The following is a 21,059-nucleotide window of genomic DNA, read 5'->3' as shown; positions in this document are numbered from 1 at the left end:
ACACACACACACACACAAACAAACATCTTCACAGTAAGGCATCTATCTTACCTTTCTCAGTTAATTCACAATCCTTCATGGCCCGGTCACAGTCAGAGCTTGTGAGAACAGCTATCGATGACCCACTGAACTTGAGGTAAAGAGTTCGGCTATACATCACCATGTGCCTGAAGACCAAACTCAAAAAGATCAGGGGGTTGTTTTGTCTGCCACAGTGCAGTCTTTTTAGTTTTCAAATTAAAGCTGCAGTAGGTAACTTTTATAAAATAACTTTTTGTCATATTTGCTGAAACTTTCACTATATCTTAACAGTACTACATGAGACTTTATGAAAAGATTTTATAAAAGTTACCTACAGCAGCTTTAAAATACATTTCACTCTAAGTCGTGTCATCATACAAAGTCCTCACTGTGGTAAAAACTGTGGTAAAAACTGTGGTAAAAGTGCTTTCTTTTATCCATCACATCAAAACAATGTTCTAATGTGACTAATGTAGCTTCACAAACGTTTAATGCAAAAAGCGTACAAATGTACAACAAGAATTATCAGCAGTCCACCTATTTTGCATTTATAAACAGTATACATAAATAAACATTTAATAAATAGTTTATAACACAAAATAATGTGTAAGCAGATATATTTGTCAACAACTATAACTCCCCCTGTGGGCACCTAGAAGTGGAGGCTGATGTCTAAATAGATAATGAATGACAAAAGTTGTATTAATATAAAATTTGTCTTCATAGGAGAAATTGCTGACAAATACTGTACATTAATAAACAACTTAAACTTAAAATGCCCTAATATCTGCTTATAACTACATTATAGTGTGTTATATATATATATATTATATATAGAAATTATAAAGTTTTTTTAACTTAATAATTATTAATTAGCTTGTGTAAAGTTCAGTTTGTGTGTTTGTGTAAGAAACTTACCTCTTCTGACAAAAGCTTTGAACAAACTCCCACTTCTCAAAAAGTTATTTGCAACTTTTTCTTCAAATACTCAAAAGCTACAACGTTCTGTAAACTTTGAGAATAAGTGTTGAGCCATAGAACATCTGCCACGATGACAGGACAACAAAAGAAAAAAGTTCCTCTTTTCCTAAAGAATGTTTTCGGAGTAGTTTTGTTGCCACTTAACCATTTGAGGAAGAGAACAAGTCACAATGGTATCCTTTCAGGGGTGAGAGGGAGGGCAAAACAAGGGGGTCACACAAACTAAAATACAGCCAGAGGCTTAAAGTCCACTGAGCATGCGTTAAAATTATCTTTTTAGACTTTAAAGTAAAAACAAATCATGTTTGCCTTTACAGCAGACCTAGTTTATACTTAAAGAAGAATGTAAAAGACAATAAGTAAGTAGCCATGATTGTCTCGCAAGTTCAAAGTAAAAGTGTATCGTTTAGCAAAATGTTGTGCCCCAGGCAACTCCAGTAGTCCCACACAGTTGCCCATTGTCCTGCCTTGTGACTCTATTAGTGTATCTCCTCTCAGCCTCTCACAACACTCTTTTCCTCAGTGAGCTGACTACACCGAAAGTAATGTAGTGGCAAAAAGTCACAAGACCCACTTGAGGCAAGGTTTAAAATCTAAAAAAAAAATACATATATATAACACAGTACTAGAAAATGTGTGAATGGAGCTATTCTCCACTCATAAGGATCCACGACACACATATATTCCCAGCCTGTGAAAATATAACAGCACAGCAAGTAACCCAAATATAAACTCTCACCTGGATTTTGTCAGTTGGAGTCCGTTGGACACTGGAGGAGTTGAGGACAGGTGGGGAACTGCACTGATTTCCCTAAACAAACAGACACCAAAGAGCACCTGAAATTCAAATGCAAGCTGGCATGTAAAGTAAAACTCAGTCATGTCTCTAGATCCTTCATTTGCCTGCATTTGAATAGAGCAAAAGGACGGCAAAATGCTCTGTGTAAGCCAACAACAATGAAAATAAAAAGGATTTTATTTCAATTCATAAACTACAAAATCATTCAGGCAAAACAAGGCCTTCTGTGCCATCGGCTACCTGTTGTTGACAGCAGCATCAATTGAAAACTCACGTTTCATTTACAGTAAACGGGAGGTGGTTCAGCTGGTTTCATTTTGACTGGGGCGCTCACTGTAGCAGAAAATGCCTGCCCTCATGTGGATGGAGGGTCGAGGTGCAGCATCTGAAAAAAGAGAGAAGTAACACAAAATGCAGAGGAAGTATTAAGATTTGTGTGCAGGTTTGTGGTTTGTATAGCATGTAATAGTTACAGAACATCTACTAAAGAGCTTAAAGAACACTGTAAAGCAGTACTACACTGGATTACTATTTCAGACTTCTTAATTTCCCTCTTCTTCTTGAAACTTAACTGATTAGCCTTGTGTATCTCTGGATATGTTGGGGTTTTTTCACCTACATACGGACATTTTTTATTTGCACCCTCCAGTAAGGTCAAAGGTCAGCTAGATGAGAGTACAGCTTTAGGTGTTACAACTATTTATGACCCTTCAGAGAAGAGGATTATAAGTGACCTACTATAAACACTACAGTTCTGCACAGTTGTCCAAATGATCTATCAGGTCACTTTTTTCCTTACATTTTGCAAAATTTGTAACCCAATGTAGATATTATGTGCTCAACATGTTTAATTAACAGCTATAACCATTGTGACATGAAAGAGTTGAGTAAACACAGGTTTACCAATTATATTAATTCAGGTTCAGTTACATTCAGGTCAGACAGAGTCAGGGTGCTGCTATTGTGCATACTGACTCACTGGAAATGCTCTGCTACACTATACGGATGCTGCATTCACATGGATTTAGGCAGGATAGAGGTCATTTAACCTCAAAGCTGCAGTAGGTAACTTTTCTAAAAATAACTATTTGTTGAAACTTTCCCTATATCCTGACAGTACTACATGAGACAGATAATCTGTGAAACAATCAGGTTCCTCTGGCTCCTCCTAGTGCTCCTGATGGTATTTACCAGAATCCACCGGGCCTTATCGAAAACAACCAATCAGAAAGGAAGAGGCTGTGGGTTGGATGCTTGAAGATAGTTGATTGTTGAGTCTCATTCCCAGCATTGGTTTTTGACAACCTAGGAATGAGACTCAACGAGCAATTATCTGTCTTTGCTCTGATTGCTTGTTTTCTTTCAGACATGGTAGATTCTAGTGATGTGACACTTAGATAGTTGATGGTGGTTAGTTCATAGAGACACATCAAACTGTTGGATGCTGCTGTTTTCCACATTGCAATATATTTCTTTTTATTATGTTATTTATTTATGATTATTTATTTTTTGTCCAGATGTCAGGGGTGGGCATTAACAAAGCACATTTACTTGAGTCCTGTATTTAATATACTTTTTTTTTCAGTACTTAACTTGTTATGTGTGTGTTTAGGGGTGGTTTAGGGATAAAAATTGAAAATGTCAATAGCTGTCCTTTTTTTTATTTCTATGCTTAAGTTTTTATAGGTGTTTCTATCTGCTTTGTGTAGCAGAGCGGTTCTACAAACAAGTTAAGCAACTTAAAAATAATTTAAGTGATATATGTGTACACGTAAATCAAAACAGCGCTAAATTTGGCTGAATTATATACGGTATAAGTGGTCAAATGAAGAGCCTTTTGGGAGCCGAAAGAGCCGGATCTTCTTGGTGAGCTGAGACAAATGATCTGGCTCACTAAAAAGAACCGGAATTCCCATTACTAGCAGGTTCCATTTGGACTAGGAAGAGGCAGAGGAACCAGTTTTTTTATTTATTTTTTTACAAATTATCTGTCTCAAAATGAACGTTTCAGCAAATACCTACTGCAGCTTTAATGAGTTCACATGGTTGCTAACACCTATGTTTACCTTACTATTTCACGTCAAAATGTCTGCCACTTTTGCTTAACTACTAAGTCGACTAGTCGTCTCCGCTCTGAAATACAGAATGGATGATATAATCGTTTGTACTTCTGCCAGTCATAGAAATATAACCAGGTCAGGACGGAGAGTCGACGGTTGCTAACACAGGAGTTTGAACCCACGTCCTTTTGTTGTATAAAACGTAACATATTACAACATGACTAGAGTGCCAGCAACGGTATTTCCAATTAACTGTATGTCACTTCAGAAGAACAATAATCGTTCTCCTACCAGCCTGAACTTTCAAACGTATCCTCATGTTCTTGTGTGTGTTTATCAGAGAGCATCCCTGACCGGAACTCCTATTGGCCATTTTCACTGCACCTGTTCGACCCGCCCGCCAATCACACACTTCGGTCGGTGCGCTCCAAGATGGCGGCTTCCAGTGCCCTGCATCATACATCATCGCATTTGAAAGCTAAATATTACTATCTCCCGGTCGCCTAAACTCACGAGGAGGCAGAGCAGAAGAAGCCGAAGCCAGTGAAACGCGGAAACGGTTTCCCCATGCTTTGTTCGCGAGAGGAGCCGGTTTCGGTGTCGGACTAAAGGGGGTTGTGTTATCCGAGTATGGCCACCGACAACAGGATCAATTTTTGGAGGAGAAACGCAAAGGTTCCCGGAAGGTGGGTTATTGAAGCTAACTCTCTGTTTGTAAACGAACAAAGACTAACGTAACATTTCTTTAGTAGTCTCAGACTGATTGTTGTTGAAAATGTCCTCCACAGTCAGTGCAGAAACATTAGTAATAGCCGGTTGTAGCTTGAATCCACTCATAATGAAGTATATTGGCATGTTAGCTTAAACCTGAGCTGTTTAGCTGACTTTAACGAATAAAATATTTGTAAGCACTTCAGGATTAGTCATTAGTTGACCATATTTTAGTTGTGGCTTTCAATTCAGCCACTTTGGGACTTTTCAGCCCTTTCCACCGTCTTGTTTGAGTGTGTGTCTTCATGATGGCCTCCAACTGAGAGACACAGACCTCCATCTCTTTCTCCTCTGTGGTTTAACGCTCAGAGTTGAGGTGTCAGCTGTCACAGTCCGCGCATCGTCCGCCATATGCTTGGCTGTTGACACTCAACACAGGCTGACTACTGGGAGGAAGACTGCACTGTCTTGATGAGGGCCACTGCAGTAAGACTCTGAGTCATAAGGGTACAAGTTGAATGAAATGCATCCTCTGTTTGTGGCAGTTTTATTGATGACCAGCAGCTCACCCACAACAGGTTATAGGGGAATAATAGGTTATTACAAAGTATTAGCCCCAGTTTTGAGTACATTTAAGTACATTTGAGTCACAGTGTCAGTAAATATAAAATGATCTGAGAAATAAATCCACAAGGTCATTTAACAGGACTTCTTAAAACAAAACATTTTTTTAAACCCTTTTCTCATGTGCTGATTTTCAAAATGACAATGTAAAATAATACAAAGTAACATCAATACAGACAAATGTAACTCATGTATTTTACATCTTATTTTGGTTCACATTGTATAAATTAGTGATAGGCCAATTAATTGGTCTCCCTATTAATTGGATTATCTAGCCTTTTGAGATAATCGGCACAGGCCCATGCCTGCGCTCATGAGGCAGATAAACAAGAAGGAGACATATCTGCAGGCAGGCTGTCAGTGTGGCTGCTGTGGAATGATCTTAGCACTCCTCTTTGGGAATTTTGGGAAAGTGGTGAAAAAGTTAGTTTGAAGCCGTGTACTATAACTGATGCATCCTGCATGCCTGTATTTGCTATCGGCCATTGGCTGCCCCCCTCTCTAAATCGGACAGCCTCTATACATTAAGCATATGTTGAAATGTGTAATTTCCAGCTGCCATCCTTGTTTGGATTACATGGAGTCACAGCTTTGTAACAAGTATTTATTGCTGTGCACCTCTGGGTCTTTCAAACATTGCACAGTAATTATCTTTCAGAAAAACGGATGCTTGCCACTGTGACTTAAATGTAATGGTAATAAGAGAGACACAAACTGGGGCTAGACTAGTCCCAGCCTGTAGAGCTTGCTCAATAGGCACTATAGCAATGGGATATAATGGGCACTGAGGACCTGTAGGCATTCCCATACTCTCTTTTCTTTTAATCTCCTCACCCTGCACACTTATGGAAAATGAAAATTCATCAGACTTTATTGATAAGACATGACCTGTGTCCATGTGTCTATGTTTATATCTTTATTGACCTGCGTGTCTTTACGACTCTGAGCAGCCCGAGGAGAGGATCTCTAAGGAGCAGGCGTTGCTCTCTTTGTCACACACACACACAAACGGCGGTGGGTGGAAGTCTGGAAACCCAAACACAAACATATGTTTGAACAGGAAAGCGAGCAGCTAGTCTTGCTGCCTGTCCTTGAGCCGCTCCTGATAAAACAAGTGTGAGGCGGGTAAACAAGAGACTCTGGCACTGCCAGATAATCAGCAGGCCCCGTTCTCAGCCAACAGGCTTACTGTCAGTTTGTTCATGCAAATGGCACGAATTAGCCTGACGTCTTTTAGCCCCAGGCGTGAGAAGCCACCGCTTGACAGAATCCACATACTAGTAGGGTTTTTTTTGTTGCTTTGTGATATTCACACAAAGGCCTCTCAACTGCTTTCAATGAAGCCTTATCGTGATTGAACTTTCTAACTTTTTTTTGGATAAACAGTTATATTAAATTTAGTCTTAGGCTGTCACTGTGGTGGGAAATGAGTAGTGATTAGAAAATTCCTTTGTTCCCAATCTATAAACTTAACCCAGAGCACTTTAGGCAACATCACGTCTCCCACTAACTCTGACCAAAAGCTGCCCTCTACTGACAAACTGTCTGAAAAGTGAGCTTTATTGTCAGATTATTTGATCACAAGACTTTAATATCTGATTTGTGCTGTTAACACACACAAATGTGCATGCTTGGCTCCATTCCCACACTGTGTAACCACAATTATAACTGAAGTTTGGGGGTTGAGCATAATAATAATAATAATAATACATTTTATTTGTAAAGCACTTTTCATAAAAGAAGTGCTACAGAAACCAAGAAAAAAACTAAATAACAAAAAACACTGAGGGCAATAACACATTAAAATCAGCAACCAATAATAATACAAGTGATAAAATGCAGCTAAAAGAGGAGTTGAAGTGCATAGTGAAATTAGAAAAATCTAAGGACAACTTAAGAACGCCTGCCTGAACAAAAAAGTTTTAAGCCCTTTTTTAAAAGTGTCCACAGACTGGGGTTTTCGCAGATGTTCAGGGAGGGAGTTCCAGATGTGAGGGGCAGCGGAGCAGAAGGCTCGGTCTCCCATGGTGCGGAGTCTTGAGCGGGGCTGATGGAGGAGGTTTGTGCTTTGGGACCGGAGGTTACAGGTGGATGAGTGAGGGGTAAGGAGGTCTTTGAGGTATTGCGGGGCGTTGCTGTAGATACAAAGGTGGGTGATGAGGGCGATCTTGTATTGAATTCTTGAGGTTATGCATCATGCATTATTAATCCAGAAAAGGGGCTGAAACTAACCATTGTTTTCAATATCGATGACTCTGCCAATTATTTTCACATCAAAAGTCGAATGTTTGTTTTGAAAAATGACTAAAAAGATTAAAATAGTTGGCAATTCATTTTCTATAATCAACTAACCGTTGCAGCATTATCCAGTAATTCTTTTGTGAAAAAGTCTTACATTTTGAATGGGGTTAAGGAGGCTGCTGCTTCTGGCTTTCTGTGAAGGCAAAGGAACTTTGTTGGCAGTTGTGGGTCTGGCCCAGGTCCCATCCTACAGTACCACCCTTGACTGTGTCTGCTTTGGAGAGACGCTTTAAGAACATTAAGATTCTCACATCCGCAGAACATAATGTCCACCACAGGGTGGTGACAACAACGGGGGCTGTGCAAGCTGTCCTCTAGTTCTGTTCAATACACACTAAAAAAAGCCCAGTCTAAGCAAGACAGGGAAGGAAGGGGTTATTTAATAGCAGGGAGCAACTGAGCTGAAAAACTCTAAAAGAAAAAATGTTTAGATCTATACACATTTTGTAATTTAAATGAGAGATTTGACACAACAAAATATCATTTTTATGAATAGTTCATAATATGAAATATATTGTCAGTATACTAAATGATAGCAAACGGGTCCCTTAAGGAAAAGGTTGGTTACCACCGTTCCATTAAATAATGTACTTCACATTTACTTTTCTTCACAGAAGTGAACCAAATGCTGACATATATATATATATATATATATATATATATATATATATACGTTTTTGTACACGCCTTAAAATCAAGAAGGCCTCACGACCCCCCCATGAAGCTTTGGTAACCCTTAGTGGGAGTCCCGAGTTGGGAACCACTGACATACAGTTTATAGAGTGTTTTGTCTGTATATAGCTTGCTTCTTGTTCACATGGACTTTGACAAAGGGTCGTGCATCAGTATAAGGTTTTTTGGGGAGTTATTTATTTATTTATTTTTGAGTTTGCAGTAAACGTCTCTTTTTCCTTTGTATGCTGTTTTTGTCATGCACCTATACCGAACTTGGGTTGGATGTGCACATTACCCACCTTCTTGGCTTATAATAATACTGAGTGAGCACAGTATATATGGCAGCCATATGGTGAATCCAACATGTCATGTCAGTAAATTTGAAATAGATTTTAAGGGGAGTGAGCTATTTACTGAGACAAAAGGAAAATATGTGTTACAAGGGCAACAAGGACAGGACTTGCTGGTCAAAGACGGGGAAGCTGCATGCTTTTTTCTGCACAGAGGTGATTGCATTTCACATGTCATCTTCTACAGTGTACAGCCAGTTTATGGAGCACAGCATCCACCTCTCGACCCACGATTGCGACGCACGTAAGTGCTAAACCCAGCTGGACTGCATGGCGTCGTGTCACCCACATGGATGCGTTTTCTTTGCGTCACTCCCATTTTTTTGCAGCACATTGTTCCATGCTTCGAGTACTTGAACAAGTGTGGATTGCATGCAGCAGTATTGTTTCAGTGTGACCCAGTGTTTGCATTTCCATTGTTGAATCTGTTTTAGAGACTTTCAGTGTTTTATTGCCTTTTATTGTTGGATTTGTAGTTTTGTTCCTTTTGTTCCATTCTGTGTATATTAGCTACCAGTGCTTCCATGAGTGAGACCGTTCAATTCTTTCTTTTTCTGTCTGTTTGATTTCTGGATCTGTCCCTCTGCAGGTATCCCAAAGACATAAAGCCCAAGTTCAACAATCTCAAGTCTAAAAAGGCCTCTAGCTTCCATGAGTTTGCGCGCAGCACCAACGATGCATGGGACATTGACGATGAGGAGGACGAGGATTTTCTCGGGACCCACGCTCCAATTTCATCCTTGCCATCAGGCCTGCACTCCACATCCATGCAGAACCAGGTATCATTTTTACCATGGAACTATTATGGGCATTGAGTTGGTGTGAAATGAAAGGAGATATTCAGGTGTCTTTCCACTCAGCAGCAGCAGAACCAGGCAGGTGTCACAGAAACTGGGGTGTCACACAGGCTGCCAGCTCCCAGGACAGAAGCTCAAAACCTCCAGGATGCGCAGGAGGAGGACACGGACTGCGAGCACGTCAACGGCAAGGTTGTCAAGTCCAGTAGTGACGCCCACCTCAACGCGTCCTCAGGTATGTGGGTAATATGTGTCAGCAGTTTCTCGGGTTTAAGAGCTATTGAGCAGCTTATCAAGTGATTCACAATGAAGCTAATTACAGACATTGTCGGGGGGGGAGCTAGTGGGATTATATCAGGCCACTAGCATGAGCCTGGCAGGACATTTTGCAGTCCTAAAAATGTTTCTCCAAATGCTCTTATCCCCATGGGCACTAATGTGTTTTCAGTGACCAGACAAATTACTACAAGTGAGTTTATTAGCACATTAATCACATTTAAAGGTCCAGTGTGTAACATTTAGGAAGATCTATTGTCAGAAATGGAATATAATATTCATAGGTATGTTTTGATTAGGGTATAATCACAAACAATCACATCTCAATATAAAAATCATTGTGTTTTTGGTACCTTAGAATGAGCTGTTTTTATCTACAGAGGGAGCAGGTCTTCTTCTATGGAGTCCATCATTAACCTTCATGTTTTTACTGTAGCCCAGAATGGACAAACCAAACACTGGCGCTAGAGAGGGCCTTTTGAATTTTTTGCAATGGGAAGGGAAGTAACATAAAAAATATATATATTTATTATACATGGATCAGAATAGTTCTTAGAGACAAAAATAGATGAGGCAAAGCTACTAAGGAAAAGGGCTAGTGGATGCTGTTTGAATCAAAGGAATTAATATAACCAAAAGAGGAAGAGCTTATAACTTACTTCTTAAGAAATGAAAAATGAAAAGAAAACCTCACTAACCAACTCAGCTTAATAAGACAAAAAACACTACAAACAGGCACCCCTAAACCTAAAAGTGTCTCTAAAATCAATACTTGTCTCCAGGTAGAAAACAAGTGCCTCAGCACTAGTTTCACAAGTTAATACCAGATTAATACCAGATTAATAGCTATCAGCCTGACCTTAAACAACAAGAAGCATGTTGCCGAGCGGCCCTGACTCTCAGGCTGCCCAGGCTTTTATAGTTTCAGTTCCCTAAATTGCTGTCTCTGGATTGGAGAGTTCTTCGGCTCAAGAGGTAGGAGTAGGAGAGGTGAGGATAGGCCACACTGCTGAAGCCAATCGAGCACTGGGGACCACACATCCTACTTACATACACACAGTCCTACGAGAAAAGGTTAAAAACATGGGGGGCAGTGTCTGCTGCAGCCTTAACATCTACACACTTGGAATGCGAGTGGTATTCAGTTAGTTCCAATCTGCAACCTGACTTTTAGATGCCACTAAATCTTTTAGATTTTCCCCAATTCTCTTGTGTTGCCCTGTGCAGTTCGCTCCACGCTGCAGAAGCAGCACACTCTCCCAGTTCGTCCCATCATCCCACTTGTTGCTCGCATCTCAGACCAGAACGCATCGGGGGCACCACCCATGACCGTGCGGGAAAAGAACCGTCTAGACAAATTTAAACAGCTGCTGGCTAGTCCCAACACCGACCTGGGTATGAGAGCAACACAGCCACACACCTTCACAAGGCAGATATGGAGCAGCTAATGGTTCCAAGCTGACGCTACACTCTGGGTTACAGCCGGTTTTGACATGTGTGTTTGTATCTTGTTCTGTGCTGTCACAGAGGAGCTCCGGAAGCACAGCTGGTCGGGCATACCAAGAGAAGTCCGGCCAATCACGTGGAGACTTCTCTCTGTAAGTCTCATGACCTTCAGTTTTTAAATATCACATGCTCTGCTCCTTGTTGCACATTCTCAAAGCCTCTTTGAAAGTCCTGGATACGGTTTTAAGTTTCTATGTAGCCAATACATTCCTTTTTAGAAAATGCTTACATCATGTCTAAAGCCTTATCCTTGCAGGGAGCCTTATCTCCTCTCTTTTCTCTTATCTCAAATGGCCGGCCTGTTCTGTTCTGTTCTGTTCTGTTCTGTTCCTCTGAAACCGTTCACATAATCAGAACAAAGCTTCTCCTCACTGGCACTTTCTCTCGTCGGTCTCTGACAGGGCTACCTGCCGGCCAACAAGGAGCGCAGAGAGCTGGTGCTAAAAAGAAAGCGAGAAGAATACTTTGGCTTCATAGAACAGTATTACCATTCCAGAACAGACGAGCACTATAAAGACACATACAGACAGGTAAAGAGAACTCATGGAGATAAACCTTTAGACTGCTACTACTCATCAGTCAAAACATCAGCACAATATGATATTTATTAAATATTATCAGAACCATGCATGCATGTGTTATTTGCTTGGGTAACATCTCAATAATCTCTCTTCCTGTTAGATCCACATCGACATTCCAAGAACCAACCCTCTGATTCCTTTGTTCCAGCAGCCCGTAGTACAAGAGGTAAGATCTAAGCTACCGAAGAACAGTGCGATTACAAACAGTTCAAATATCTATTAGTAGTTCATCCAAAGTGCACATGGGTGATTTTTTGTTTTACCATTGGAGAGTCGTTCACTCTTAGTGTTGTCTGTAAACCAAGTTGGGACAACACAAAAATACACCAAAGTAAGGGATACTTTGGTGTATTTTTGTGTTCAGTTTGTTTTAATGCATCAGTCAAAATTAAAGTGAAGCAAAATCAGTGGGTTAGTCAGTTATCTAGCCTAACTCGGGTTCTTCTGAAACTGGCTGGCAGGGTTCCCACGCGTCCTGAAAAATCTGGTCTTGGAAACACCTGGAAATTGATTAAAATAACAAAATGTCTTGGAAATTAACTGTATGGTAAATGGAATGCACTTGTATAGCACCTTTCTAGTCTTCCGACCACTCAAAGCGCTTTTACACTACGTGCCACATTCACCCTTTCACACAGATTCACTCAGTGATGGCAAAGCCAAACAGGAACCTACTTATTCATTCACATTCACACACCAATGCACACATTGGGAGCAACTTGGGGTTCAGTATCTTGCTCAAGGAATTGTGAAGTAAAATGACTGTTTTTGTCAAAGGAGGAAAGTTATTTGTTGGAAAGGACTGTCTGACAGAAAAGGTTAAGCAGTGAAAATATTCTAAATAGAGGTGGTGTTGGAAATTCTTTATTAGGAATAACCCCTTCAACCCCTCATTTCAAGGGTGTCCTCATTGACAAGTACAGGTGTAAACTGATGCTGATTTTTTATTTTTTTTTTTATGTGGCCAAACCGCATTTTGTAACTCCTTTCTGCTTCACCAAACTGGGGTCTTGTTTACCGCAGTCTACTGTAATACCATTTTTAATGACTATGAGTAAGTAACTCATACAACCCCACTTAAAAAAACTGAATTATCCCTTTATTCATGTCAAACAGAGATGAGATTGAAGGCACTCCTGGTTTGATCCAACCAACTTTAATAGACTTGGATGTTAGATACCTTAGATAAGTCATGACCCTGTCAATGATACTGTGCTGGAACAGTGACAGAGCATTTGCTAGCCACTGAGGAAGAACCTGCATCAGATTACTAAACTACAGAGGAACTTATCTGTAAAAAGGAACTTCACTTATTGTGGCTTGTTCCTCAAATGTGGTGATTTTATGGCTTTCAAAACACTATAGATTTGTGTACAGAATAACCAGAAACCTGTGATGGGGTGTAATCACAGCAGGGCAATAATTGTTTAACTTTGTATCAACTTTCAGAGGATTAATTGTAAAGGTATTCTGATTTTACAAAATTCTGAATTCATTTGGAAGTGGTGTTTTACTCGTGAAGAGTTTTGTCTGATGTAACCCATAACCGAAGAACACAAGTTATTGCATTGAAGATCAGTTTCATTACTTTATATTAATGATGAGACATTCCTTTTCACCATATTGCGCACTATGGCTAACCCTAAGCATAGACTCAAATAATAATAACAATAATAATAATGCACAGTGTCTGAGTTATTACAGTACTTTACAGTTGCTTTTGCTCACATTTTCATTTTTTCTTTTTTCAGAAGAACTCTTAACTCAATATGCTGTACAAGATCTTACATTGCACACAAAAGAAAAACCTAGTGCCATCAAACAGTAACCAGAGTTCTCAATGGTCTCTTCCTCAAGAATGCGCAAGTAGCAATTAGGAAGATGTTTTATTTATTGAATATATGTTATTTCACCATAAATATAGATAATATAGTCTGGAGTCTGACTTTACACTACATTGCATCCTACTTCCCTCCAATAGAAAATGATGTGTGACTGTATAAGTTACTGTTTCTGCATCTCAACAAACCATCTTTAGATATTTACATTACTTGTAAGTTTAAAGGAGCACTCCACTGATTTTACACATCAAAGTCAGTTTCCTTTCCATGAGGAGTATTACTCCGCCTGTGGAAGCCAGTGTGTAATGCCTTTTGTGACTCTGATGAGAGCTTTCTAAGTCTTAGAAAATCACCTTGAATTGAACTTAGTTTTTAAATGTATAACATAGAGCCTGTGTAACAAACTTGCAACATGGCATGGAGTTTGAAGGATGTGGGTCTATACCATTGACACTATGTATAATGGTCAGAGCTTCCGGGTCTGTGAGGTGAAGCCAGTTGTCCTTAACCTGCATGTTATGTAATGGCCAGCAGGGGGAGCTCCACTGGCACCAAACCACTTGATTTATTAGCTCAGTGAATAGTATGAGTTTCTGGTCTCAATCTCTAGTTTCAGTCTCCTTCCCCACAGCATGATGTTCATTTAGTAAATGATGGTCCCATTTAGAGTAAAATAGACCATAAAGCAGGGTATGCTTTAGGGCGTGGCTACCTTGTGATTGACAGCTCATTCTCAGTGAGTCTGTCCAGCTCAACGCACCAAACTCAGACCAAACTGTCAAACTAGGCAGTGTGGTGCACCTTGGTCTCGGTTTCTGTCCTTCCTCTCTCTCTCTCTCTCTCTCTCTCTCTCTCTCTCTCTCTCTCTCTCTCTCTCTCTCTAACCCCAACTGGTCGAGACAGACGACCACCCACCTAGAGCCGAAGGATCTGTCCGAGGTTTCTGCCTTTTAACAGGCAGTTTTTCCTAAAAACTCTTGCTGCAAAGAGCCAAATTAAAAAGCAAAACACTACATCACATGCTCAATTCAATTCAATTCAATTTTATTTGTATAGCATCAATTCATAACAGAAGTTATCTCAGGACACTTTTCAAATAGAGCAAGGTCTTGCTCATGGTGGTACTGTTGGGTCTCTGTAAATAATGTTATAAGAAGTTTGGTCTAGACCTGCTCTTTGAAAAGTGTCCTGAATTTGGCTCTTTGCAGCAAGAGTTTTACCCATTGAAACTCTGTTGTGTAACAACCTACCAGATATGGAAAATAGCAGAATTGAAAGTTGAAGCTTTTCTGGTGTTAGCGTCGTAATCTTCTTATAAATACAAATACAGATGTAAAAATACAACTGAACTAACATGAAAGTTAGAAGGATAAGTAAATCCATTCACATTTTGCTGTTAAAACTGTATGTTTACAGAATTCAGAGGGTTGGAAAATAATCATGTCCAGAACAGTCCAAAAAGTCAGATTGTGAAAATATCATGTGTGTCTGTGTTTTGTACAGGAAATACCCAGCTCTCTGTGTGTAAGATCCCAAAAAATAAGATGAGATAGGGTCATGGTAATGATAAAGTCCAAAATGACAGCTTATCGGAGTGAGATCATGGAAGGTGCAGCCAAAGACAGGCCAAGACAAGATCAGCTATGTAAAGAAATAAACGGCATTAGATCTGGTGTGTATTTGGGCATAAACAAAACATAACCACTGTTTAAGAGATCATATCATTGTTTCCAAATCCATTTTTTAAGGTTTTAATTTGAATAAAAATAGGTGGAGGATCAGCAAGAGAAGAGTTCTAATTCAGTATATAAGAAGGTGTTTGCATGTCTGGCACTTGACATTGGTGTTTTGACTCCAATAACCTTACGCATCAGATTCTGCAGACTCCAGAGCGTTTTTCTGAGTATTTTTGTGACGCCAACAGGTACTTTTTAAGGATGTAATTTAGCAAATGTTGGCAAGATTTACAGACCTTTTTCTTGCCTGAGTTTAGACATTTACACCCAACACATTTTGATGTTGTCTTTCATTCCTCAGGTGTTTGAGCGTATTCTCTTTATCTGGGCCATCCGTCACCCAGCCAGTGGTTACGTCCAGGGAATCAACGATCTGGTCACACCCTTCTTTGTCGTCTTCCTGTCTGAGTTTGTCAGTAAGTTACCTGCATAGAGCCCTGTCATATTCACACTAGACCAGCCTTTGAATCTGTGCCTCTATTTTACAGTGTTGTTACTGGGGCTGTCCCCAAATCAGGATTTTCAGTCAGCATCGACTAGTGTTGTGGTTAGGTCATTTTGAGACAAGACTTCTACATGGCTCTGTATCCAATGATCCAGCAGTGATTTGATTGATACAATGCCAGTCGACTTCTTCTCAACTGATGACTCCAATCATCAATTTTTATGGGGCACCCCAAGTTGTTACCACATCCAAATCCATAAACATTTATTCCGCCAACTTTGGTAGAAAGCAGCATTCATTCAAATCTAGGGATCTTCATCTGCATGAGTCAGGCCTTTTCGGTTCCATTAAATGTGTTTTGTCTTTCCAGCGGAGGATGTTGAGAACTTTGATGTGGCAGCGCTGCCTTTGGATACCCAGAGAAACATCGAAGCTGACAGCTTCTGGTGTATGAGCAAGCTGCTGGATGGAATACAGGTCTGCTCACACACACATACATCTCAATAAACTTTAATTTCAAACAGTACATGTGCTGGTTTACTGAAAATGGTATCCTTTCAGGACAACTACACCTTTGCTCAGCCTGGAATCCAAAACAAAGTGAAAGCTTTAGAGGAGCTGGTCAGCAGGATAGATGGTCAGTGTCAGTCCTTTCATGTGTCATCAATGTGTCACATTAGGTTTTAGATTGCCTTTACTGCTCATTCCTCTTTACTTTGGGCTTTACTAGGAGCTCATACATGTAGAAAGTGATAGAAGGCTGCACACAGTTTTAACATCTGCAAATGTGTGTCTCCAGAGGACATTCACAATCATTTCAAGAAATATGAGGTGGAGTACCTGCAGTTTGCTTTCCGGTGGATGAACAATCTGCTAATGAGGGAGCTGCCACTTCGTTGCACTATCCGTCTCTGGGACACCTATCAGGTAGAGCAGAGTGTACACCACCACCATCAGCAGCAGCAGCAGCACTACCTACAGTCTGAAAAACTACTATAGAATTTACACTGCTGCAATTGTGATTCACTAGGCAGTATTTGTTAAGTTGACTGGGTTTGCTTGTAACTTTTGTCCTGTTTTCCACAGGCTGAAGCAGAGGGTTTCTCCCACTTCCACCTCTACGTCTGTGCTGCTTTCCTCATTGAGTGGCGCAAAGAAATCCTCTCCATGGTTGACTTTCAGGTACCAGTGTCTTCGTGGTCATCCACACCACACATACGTAATCACTAACAATTAACTGCCGTACCAACAGATGATAAATTTGAATTCTTCTGAATTAATGTTCTTACAAATTGTCATGAAATGTTTATTAGGCTCCAGAGGTGACATTGTCAGTCGTCCACCACTTTCAACAACTATAGGACAAGATTGCCATGAAATTTGGCAGACCTATTCCTGCCCCTGTCTGTCTCAGGTTGAATTGCAATAACTTTCAAGGAATCAAGAAAATGTGTATATAAATTTACAACACAAGGTCGTATAACAAAATGAAGGTTTGCAGTTCCTTCATGCTACACACATTGAAACGGATAATTAAATTGATGATAATATGATTTCATCTTCACATAAAATGAAACCGTGTCCATCCACTGACAGCGTTTGAGCTCGAAGTATTATTGATGTAAACACAGAGTCCGCCTCCTTTCATACTGCCTTCTGTCAGGTCAGAACACGGTCTTCTGTCTAGTGCTTGATCTGGGATCTCCTCCTGGGATAACTGTGCCCGTCGTGGAGCTGGTCCCATCCGACCGATCTGGCACAGCACTATTGGGTACCACGACAAGTCCCTCCCTAACTGCCTGTTTTTACAGGAAATACATAAATGTGCGGAAGCAAATAACTCTGATTTCCATTTCACCTGGTAATATCGTTATCATTCACATCCAGACTCCATAGACAAAAACACTAATTTTACCTTGCATATTGTCGTAACATCGTAACTTCATTCAGAGTGAACAGAAACAAAATAAAACTCACCAAAACAATCTCAGTTAGTCTTTCCACTGTTCCAACAATCACCAACTCTCTTTTGATTGAAATAAATCCTTAATTTACCGACATAGATGATAAAAACTGCAGATTCAGTCGATCTACTCAACTATATACAAAGTAGACTGGCTATGTGAACAAACCACAGAGAGGCTGCGATAGCAACACAGACGGAGGGAGTGAGACACCATGACTCCATTACATCTTTACATAACAAATAGTTTTTTATTGATATATTTTTATGTTTTAAATTACATAAATATAATCTTTAAATTTCTTTATTTTTTATTTTTTGATTCCATTGTGTCAGAGATAGGTTTTACATACTAAACCACATACTGTATATATTTGTGAAATGCAATATGTACTCTGTTATTAACCACCACCTTCCAAAATAGTATCATTGTCAATTAAGTAAATCTCTTTTGCTCTTCAGGGCCTTCTTATGCTACTTCAGAACTTACCTACAATCCACTGGGGTAACGAGGAAGTGGGTCTCCTCCTGGCTGAAGCTTACAGACTAAAGTACATGTTTGCAGACGCACCCAGCCACTACAAGAGATAGACCCCAGGCTGAGTGCCTTTACCCGACTATGACTGGATGGACCCACAGCATCTCAATATGCTCCAGACTGCAAGTGAGGTAACCTGGAGAAGACTTATTCAAGCACAGCTCCAGGACACCTGCAGGATGTTATCTCAGAGCCACAAATCGTAATCCTGTGAAAGTGAAGTCCAGTGAATATCACATTGGATTTGGGTTTATGGTGTACCTGTAAAGCGCAGTGAATATGAGACTATTTGCAGTCAACGTACTGCACTGTATCAAAGGACTGTTACAGTATAAAAAAAAAACATAGCTATGCCATCTTGGTTTACTTTTATTGTTTTTGGTCATGCACCATTGATTGGTGCAGTGAAATGTAAACTCAGAAGAACTTGCTGTATTATAAAGGAATGATGAATGTTTGTGAAATCATCCTTTTAGTCAAAGATGATATCTACAGTTTTTTTTCCAGATTTGTTTTAGTAGTTGTTTTACAAGGGGAAAATATCAGGCAATACTTTGTCATTTTCTCTTTTAAAATGTATTTAGTCCGACACTGTCAAGCTGTGGGTTACCAAATCTGCACTGTACAATCAACTTATAAAAGTCCTTAGTTTGGACTTGAATCAGCCAGTTTAATTGGCACTGACCCAAGAGTAGCAGATAGTACAAGATTCTGTGTTTTATTTCAGGCTGTTTAGGTTAAATGTAGAGGAGCTGATTTTGTGTAGCCATTGCGATGAGACTCTTGGGTATAGCTCATATATATCAACAGAGGTAAAATGTGAAGTTGGAGACCTTCTGGTTAATGTAGCTTTGAAATTCCCCTGTTTTATTTTAATTAGATTGTGGTGCATATTAAAGCGGCAGTAGGTAACTTTTATAAAAATAACTTTTTGTCATATTTGCTGAAACTTTCACTATATCCTGACTGTAGTACATGAGACGGATAAACTGTGAAAAAATCAGGTTCCTCTGACTCCTCCTAGTGCTCCTAATGGCATTTATAAGAATCCACTGGGCCTGAACGAAAACCACTAATCAGAGGACTAGGAGGAGCCAGAGGAACCAGATTTCTTCACAGATTATCTGTCTCATGTACTACTGTCAGGATATAGTGAAAGTTTCAGCACATATGACAAAAACGTATTTTTATAAAAGTTACTATTGCAGCTTTAACACTCTGATGGCAGCACGGTGATTAAGCGCTGTCTCCTCACAGCAAGATGCACCTGGGTTTGAATCCTGGTTGGGACAGCCCTGCGTGGGTCTCCTCTGGGTGCTCTGGTTTCCCACTCCATCAAAAACATGTTTTGTTTGGTTCCCCTGTCAGTAACCTTGACTAAGACACTGGCGTAGAACTGACAGCGTACAGTGGCTGCCCACTGCTCCTAGAATGGATGAAATGCAGAGAGCGAACTTCCCTCCGGGGGATCGGTAAAGGGATAACTTCACTATAACTGGCACAAAATGAGATCAGTAAGAACTGGTCTGTTTTGGACTGAGTGTTGATTTTAGCAAACATCTGTTTATTATGCATAACTATGAGAGTAGTATCTTATAAATTATGTTATAATCTATGAAGTATCTAATTAGATACCTGTGGTCACTGTAAAAACTGCATATGCATAAAAAAATAGTTGAATTGTTTGATTCCTCAGTTTAGAATAATTTTAATAATTGTTGATGGGCTTGAAGATATTTTTAAAATGAAATTTTCTGTGCTTGCCGGTACTGAAGGACGTTTAGTCACACCATCCTACTTGAGACAGTCCTGTGGACACAGTGCAGCTCACAATGTATGACAATGCCTTTGCATTTGTAATGTACTCCTGTCTTTTAAAATGTATATGGATAAATGCTTTGTTATCATTATTGCTTGTGTTTTGTATTTGTCTAAGGTTCAGGTTAGGTTTATTATTCTGTCTGAGACTTTTTCCAGTCTGTGACCTGATCCAAGAAACATTTGTAACAGCATTGTTTTTTGTTTTTTGGGTGGGGTGTGAATATGTGTGTTACTACTCATCTACCTTCATTACCAGTGCTAATTATAACACAGTGTATGTTTGAAAGATATGACAATCATGAGCCTTTGGTACTTTGGTTTCCCTATTAGATGAATTGAACCAAACACTGTTGCAGAGTTTAAAATCCGGATTTAATGCAACCTAGATTCTTGGCTATTACCCTGGTTAACCATCTCTCATGGTTAGAATAAGTCTTAATATTATCATCATCCAGGAATTATATATAAATATAATGTCATGAAGGTCCTCTATGGCATTATATTCATTGGAGTAAATCTTAAATATTATGGTACGTAAATTGAGTCTGTGAAATAGATCATTATAATTTTTGGAAACATCTAACACTGTTATATACCTTTTAAAGGTTTATTAATTTCAGTTAAGCAGCATATAATCTCCTTTAAACCCATCTGAAACATTTTGAATGTGTTTGTGAGTGTAACAGTATGCCTCTAGCCTTAAAGTAGGTCTTCTTCATTCAGGTGCGCCAACTGATTGTGTCACTACTGAAATGCTTTTGTTCACTCCATGCTGTTTTTATCTGAAGGTCGTATGTCCTCAAAATGTGATGTTAGTAACTAAAGGCTGACAAAGTGAAAACTTGTTGATTTTTTTCAAAAGTGTTCATGCTGTTTCAACAATAATATGCCAAATTTATTGGGCCAATATAATCTGTTTTAGAGTGCTTCAGTAGTCAGTGCTGGCTTCAGCATAAAATTAAGAATACTTAAATTATTACAGTAACTGCTGTATATTCACTTTTTGTTTATATTAAACTATTGTTATTCTTTA

At 39.6% G+C, this 21,059-nt stretch overlaps 2 protein-coding genes across 11 annotated transcripts in view; one reads left to right on the top strand and one right to left on the bottom strand.

Annotated features, from left to right (window-relative positions):
* Positions 1-2,091, bottom strand: part of myt1b (myelin transcription factor 1b) — a 110,364-nt gene extending 108,273 nt beyond the window's left edge. For 3 of the 8 annotated variants that reach the window (XM_051425988.1, XM_051425990.1, XM_051425987.1), the window contains exons 1-2: positions 1,742-1,886; positions 52-167 (exon numbers count right to left, since the gene is read on the bottom strand). In XM_051425988.1, the coding sequence (XP_051281948.1) occupies positions 52-167; positions 1,742-1,884 (259 nt within the window). In that variant the 5' untranslated portion in view covers positions 1,885-1,886. Of the gene's footprint in view, positions 1-51; positions 168-939; positions 1,063-1,741; positions 1,889-2,075 lie in introns of those variants that run through there. The other 5 variants (XM_051425985.1, XM_051425989.1, XM_051425991.1 and 2 more) reach the window with 4 other exon arrangements.
* A 2,171-nt stretch (positions 2,092-4,262) lies between these two features.
* tbc1d22b (TBC1 domain family, member 22B) lies at positions 4,263-21,059 on the top strand. Of its 3 annotated transcripts, none has more exons than XM_051426049.1 (14): positions 4,263-4,547; positions 8,710-8,766; positions 9,112-9,301; positions 9,386-9,554; positions 10,823-10,990; positions 11,123-11,193; positions 11,503-11,631; positions 11,783-11,848; positions 15,561-15,675; positions 16,075-16,181; positions 16,266-16,341; positions 16,504-16,631; positions 16,791-16,886; positions 18,130-21,059. In XM_051426049.1, exons 1-14 carry the CDS (start codon positions 4,492-4,494, stop codon positions 18,256-18,258), a joined length of 1,557 nt encoding a protein of 518 aa, XP_051282009.1. In that variant the 5' UTR covers positions 4,263-4,491; the 3' UTR covers positions 18,259-21,059. The 3 variants fall into 3 exon arrangements, with proteins under 3 accessions (XP_051282009.1, XP_051282008.1, XP_051282011.1); XM_051426048.1 differs by having other exon boundaries at positions 9,383-9,554; XM_051426051.1 differs by lacking the exon at positions 8,710-8,766 and having other exon boundaries at positions 4,264-4,547; positions 9,383-9,554.

This window comes from Dicentrarchus labrax, unplaced genomic scaffold (genome assembly GCF_905237075.1).
Source record: "Dicentrarchus labrax unplaced genomic scaffold, dlabrax2021, whole genome shotgun sequence".
Lineage (NCBI taxonomy): Eukaryota > Metazoa > Chordata > Actinopteri > Moronidae > Dicentrarchus > Dicentrarchus labrax.
Note: the sequence above shows the minus strand (reverse complement) of the source record. Positions and strands in the feature narration are given on the sequence as shown.

What these genes read in the sequence shown, in the direction of transcription:
- tbc1d22b (XM_051426048.1), top strand. Translation starts at nt 4,492, where the DNA reads ATGGCCACCGACAACAGGATCAATTTTTGGAGGAGAAACGCAAAGGTT. An exon ending in AACGCAAAGGTTCCCGGAAG is followed by an intron (nt 4,548 to 8,709) that starts GTGGGTTATTGA and finishes CATCTTCTACAG; the next exon opens with TGTACAGCCAGTTTATGGAG. An exon ending in AGCAGCCCGTAGTACAAGAG is followed by an intron (nt 11,849 to 15,560) that starts GTAAGATCTAAG and finishes TTCATTCCTCAG; the next exon opens with GTGTTTGAGCGTATTCTCTT.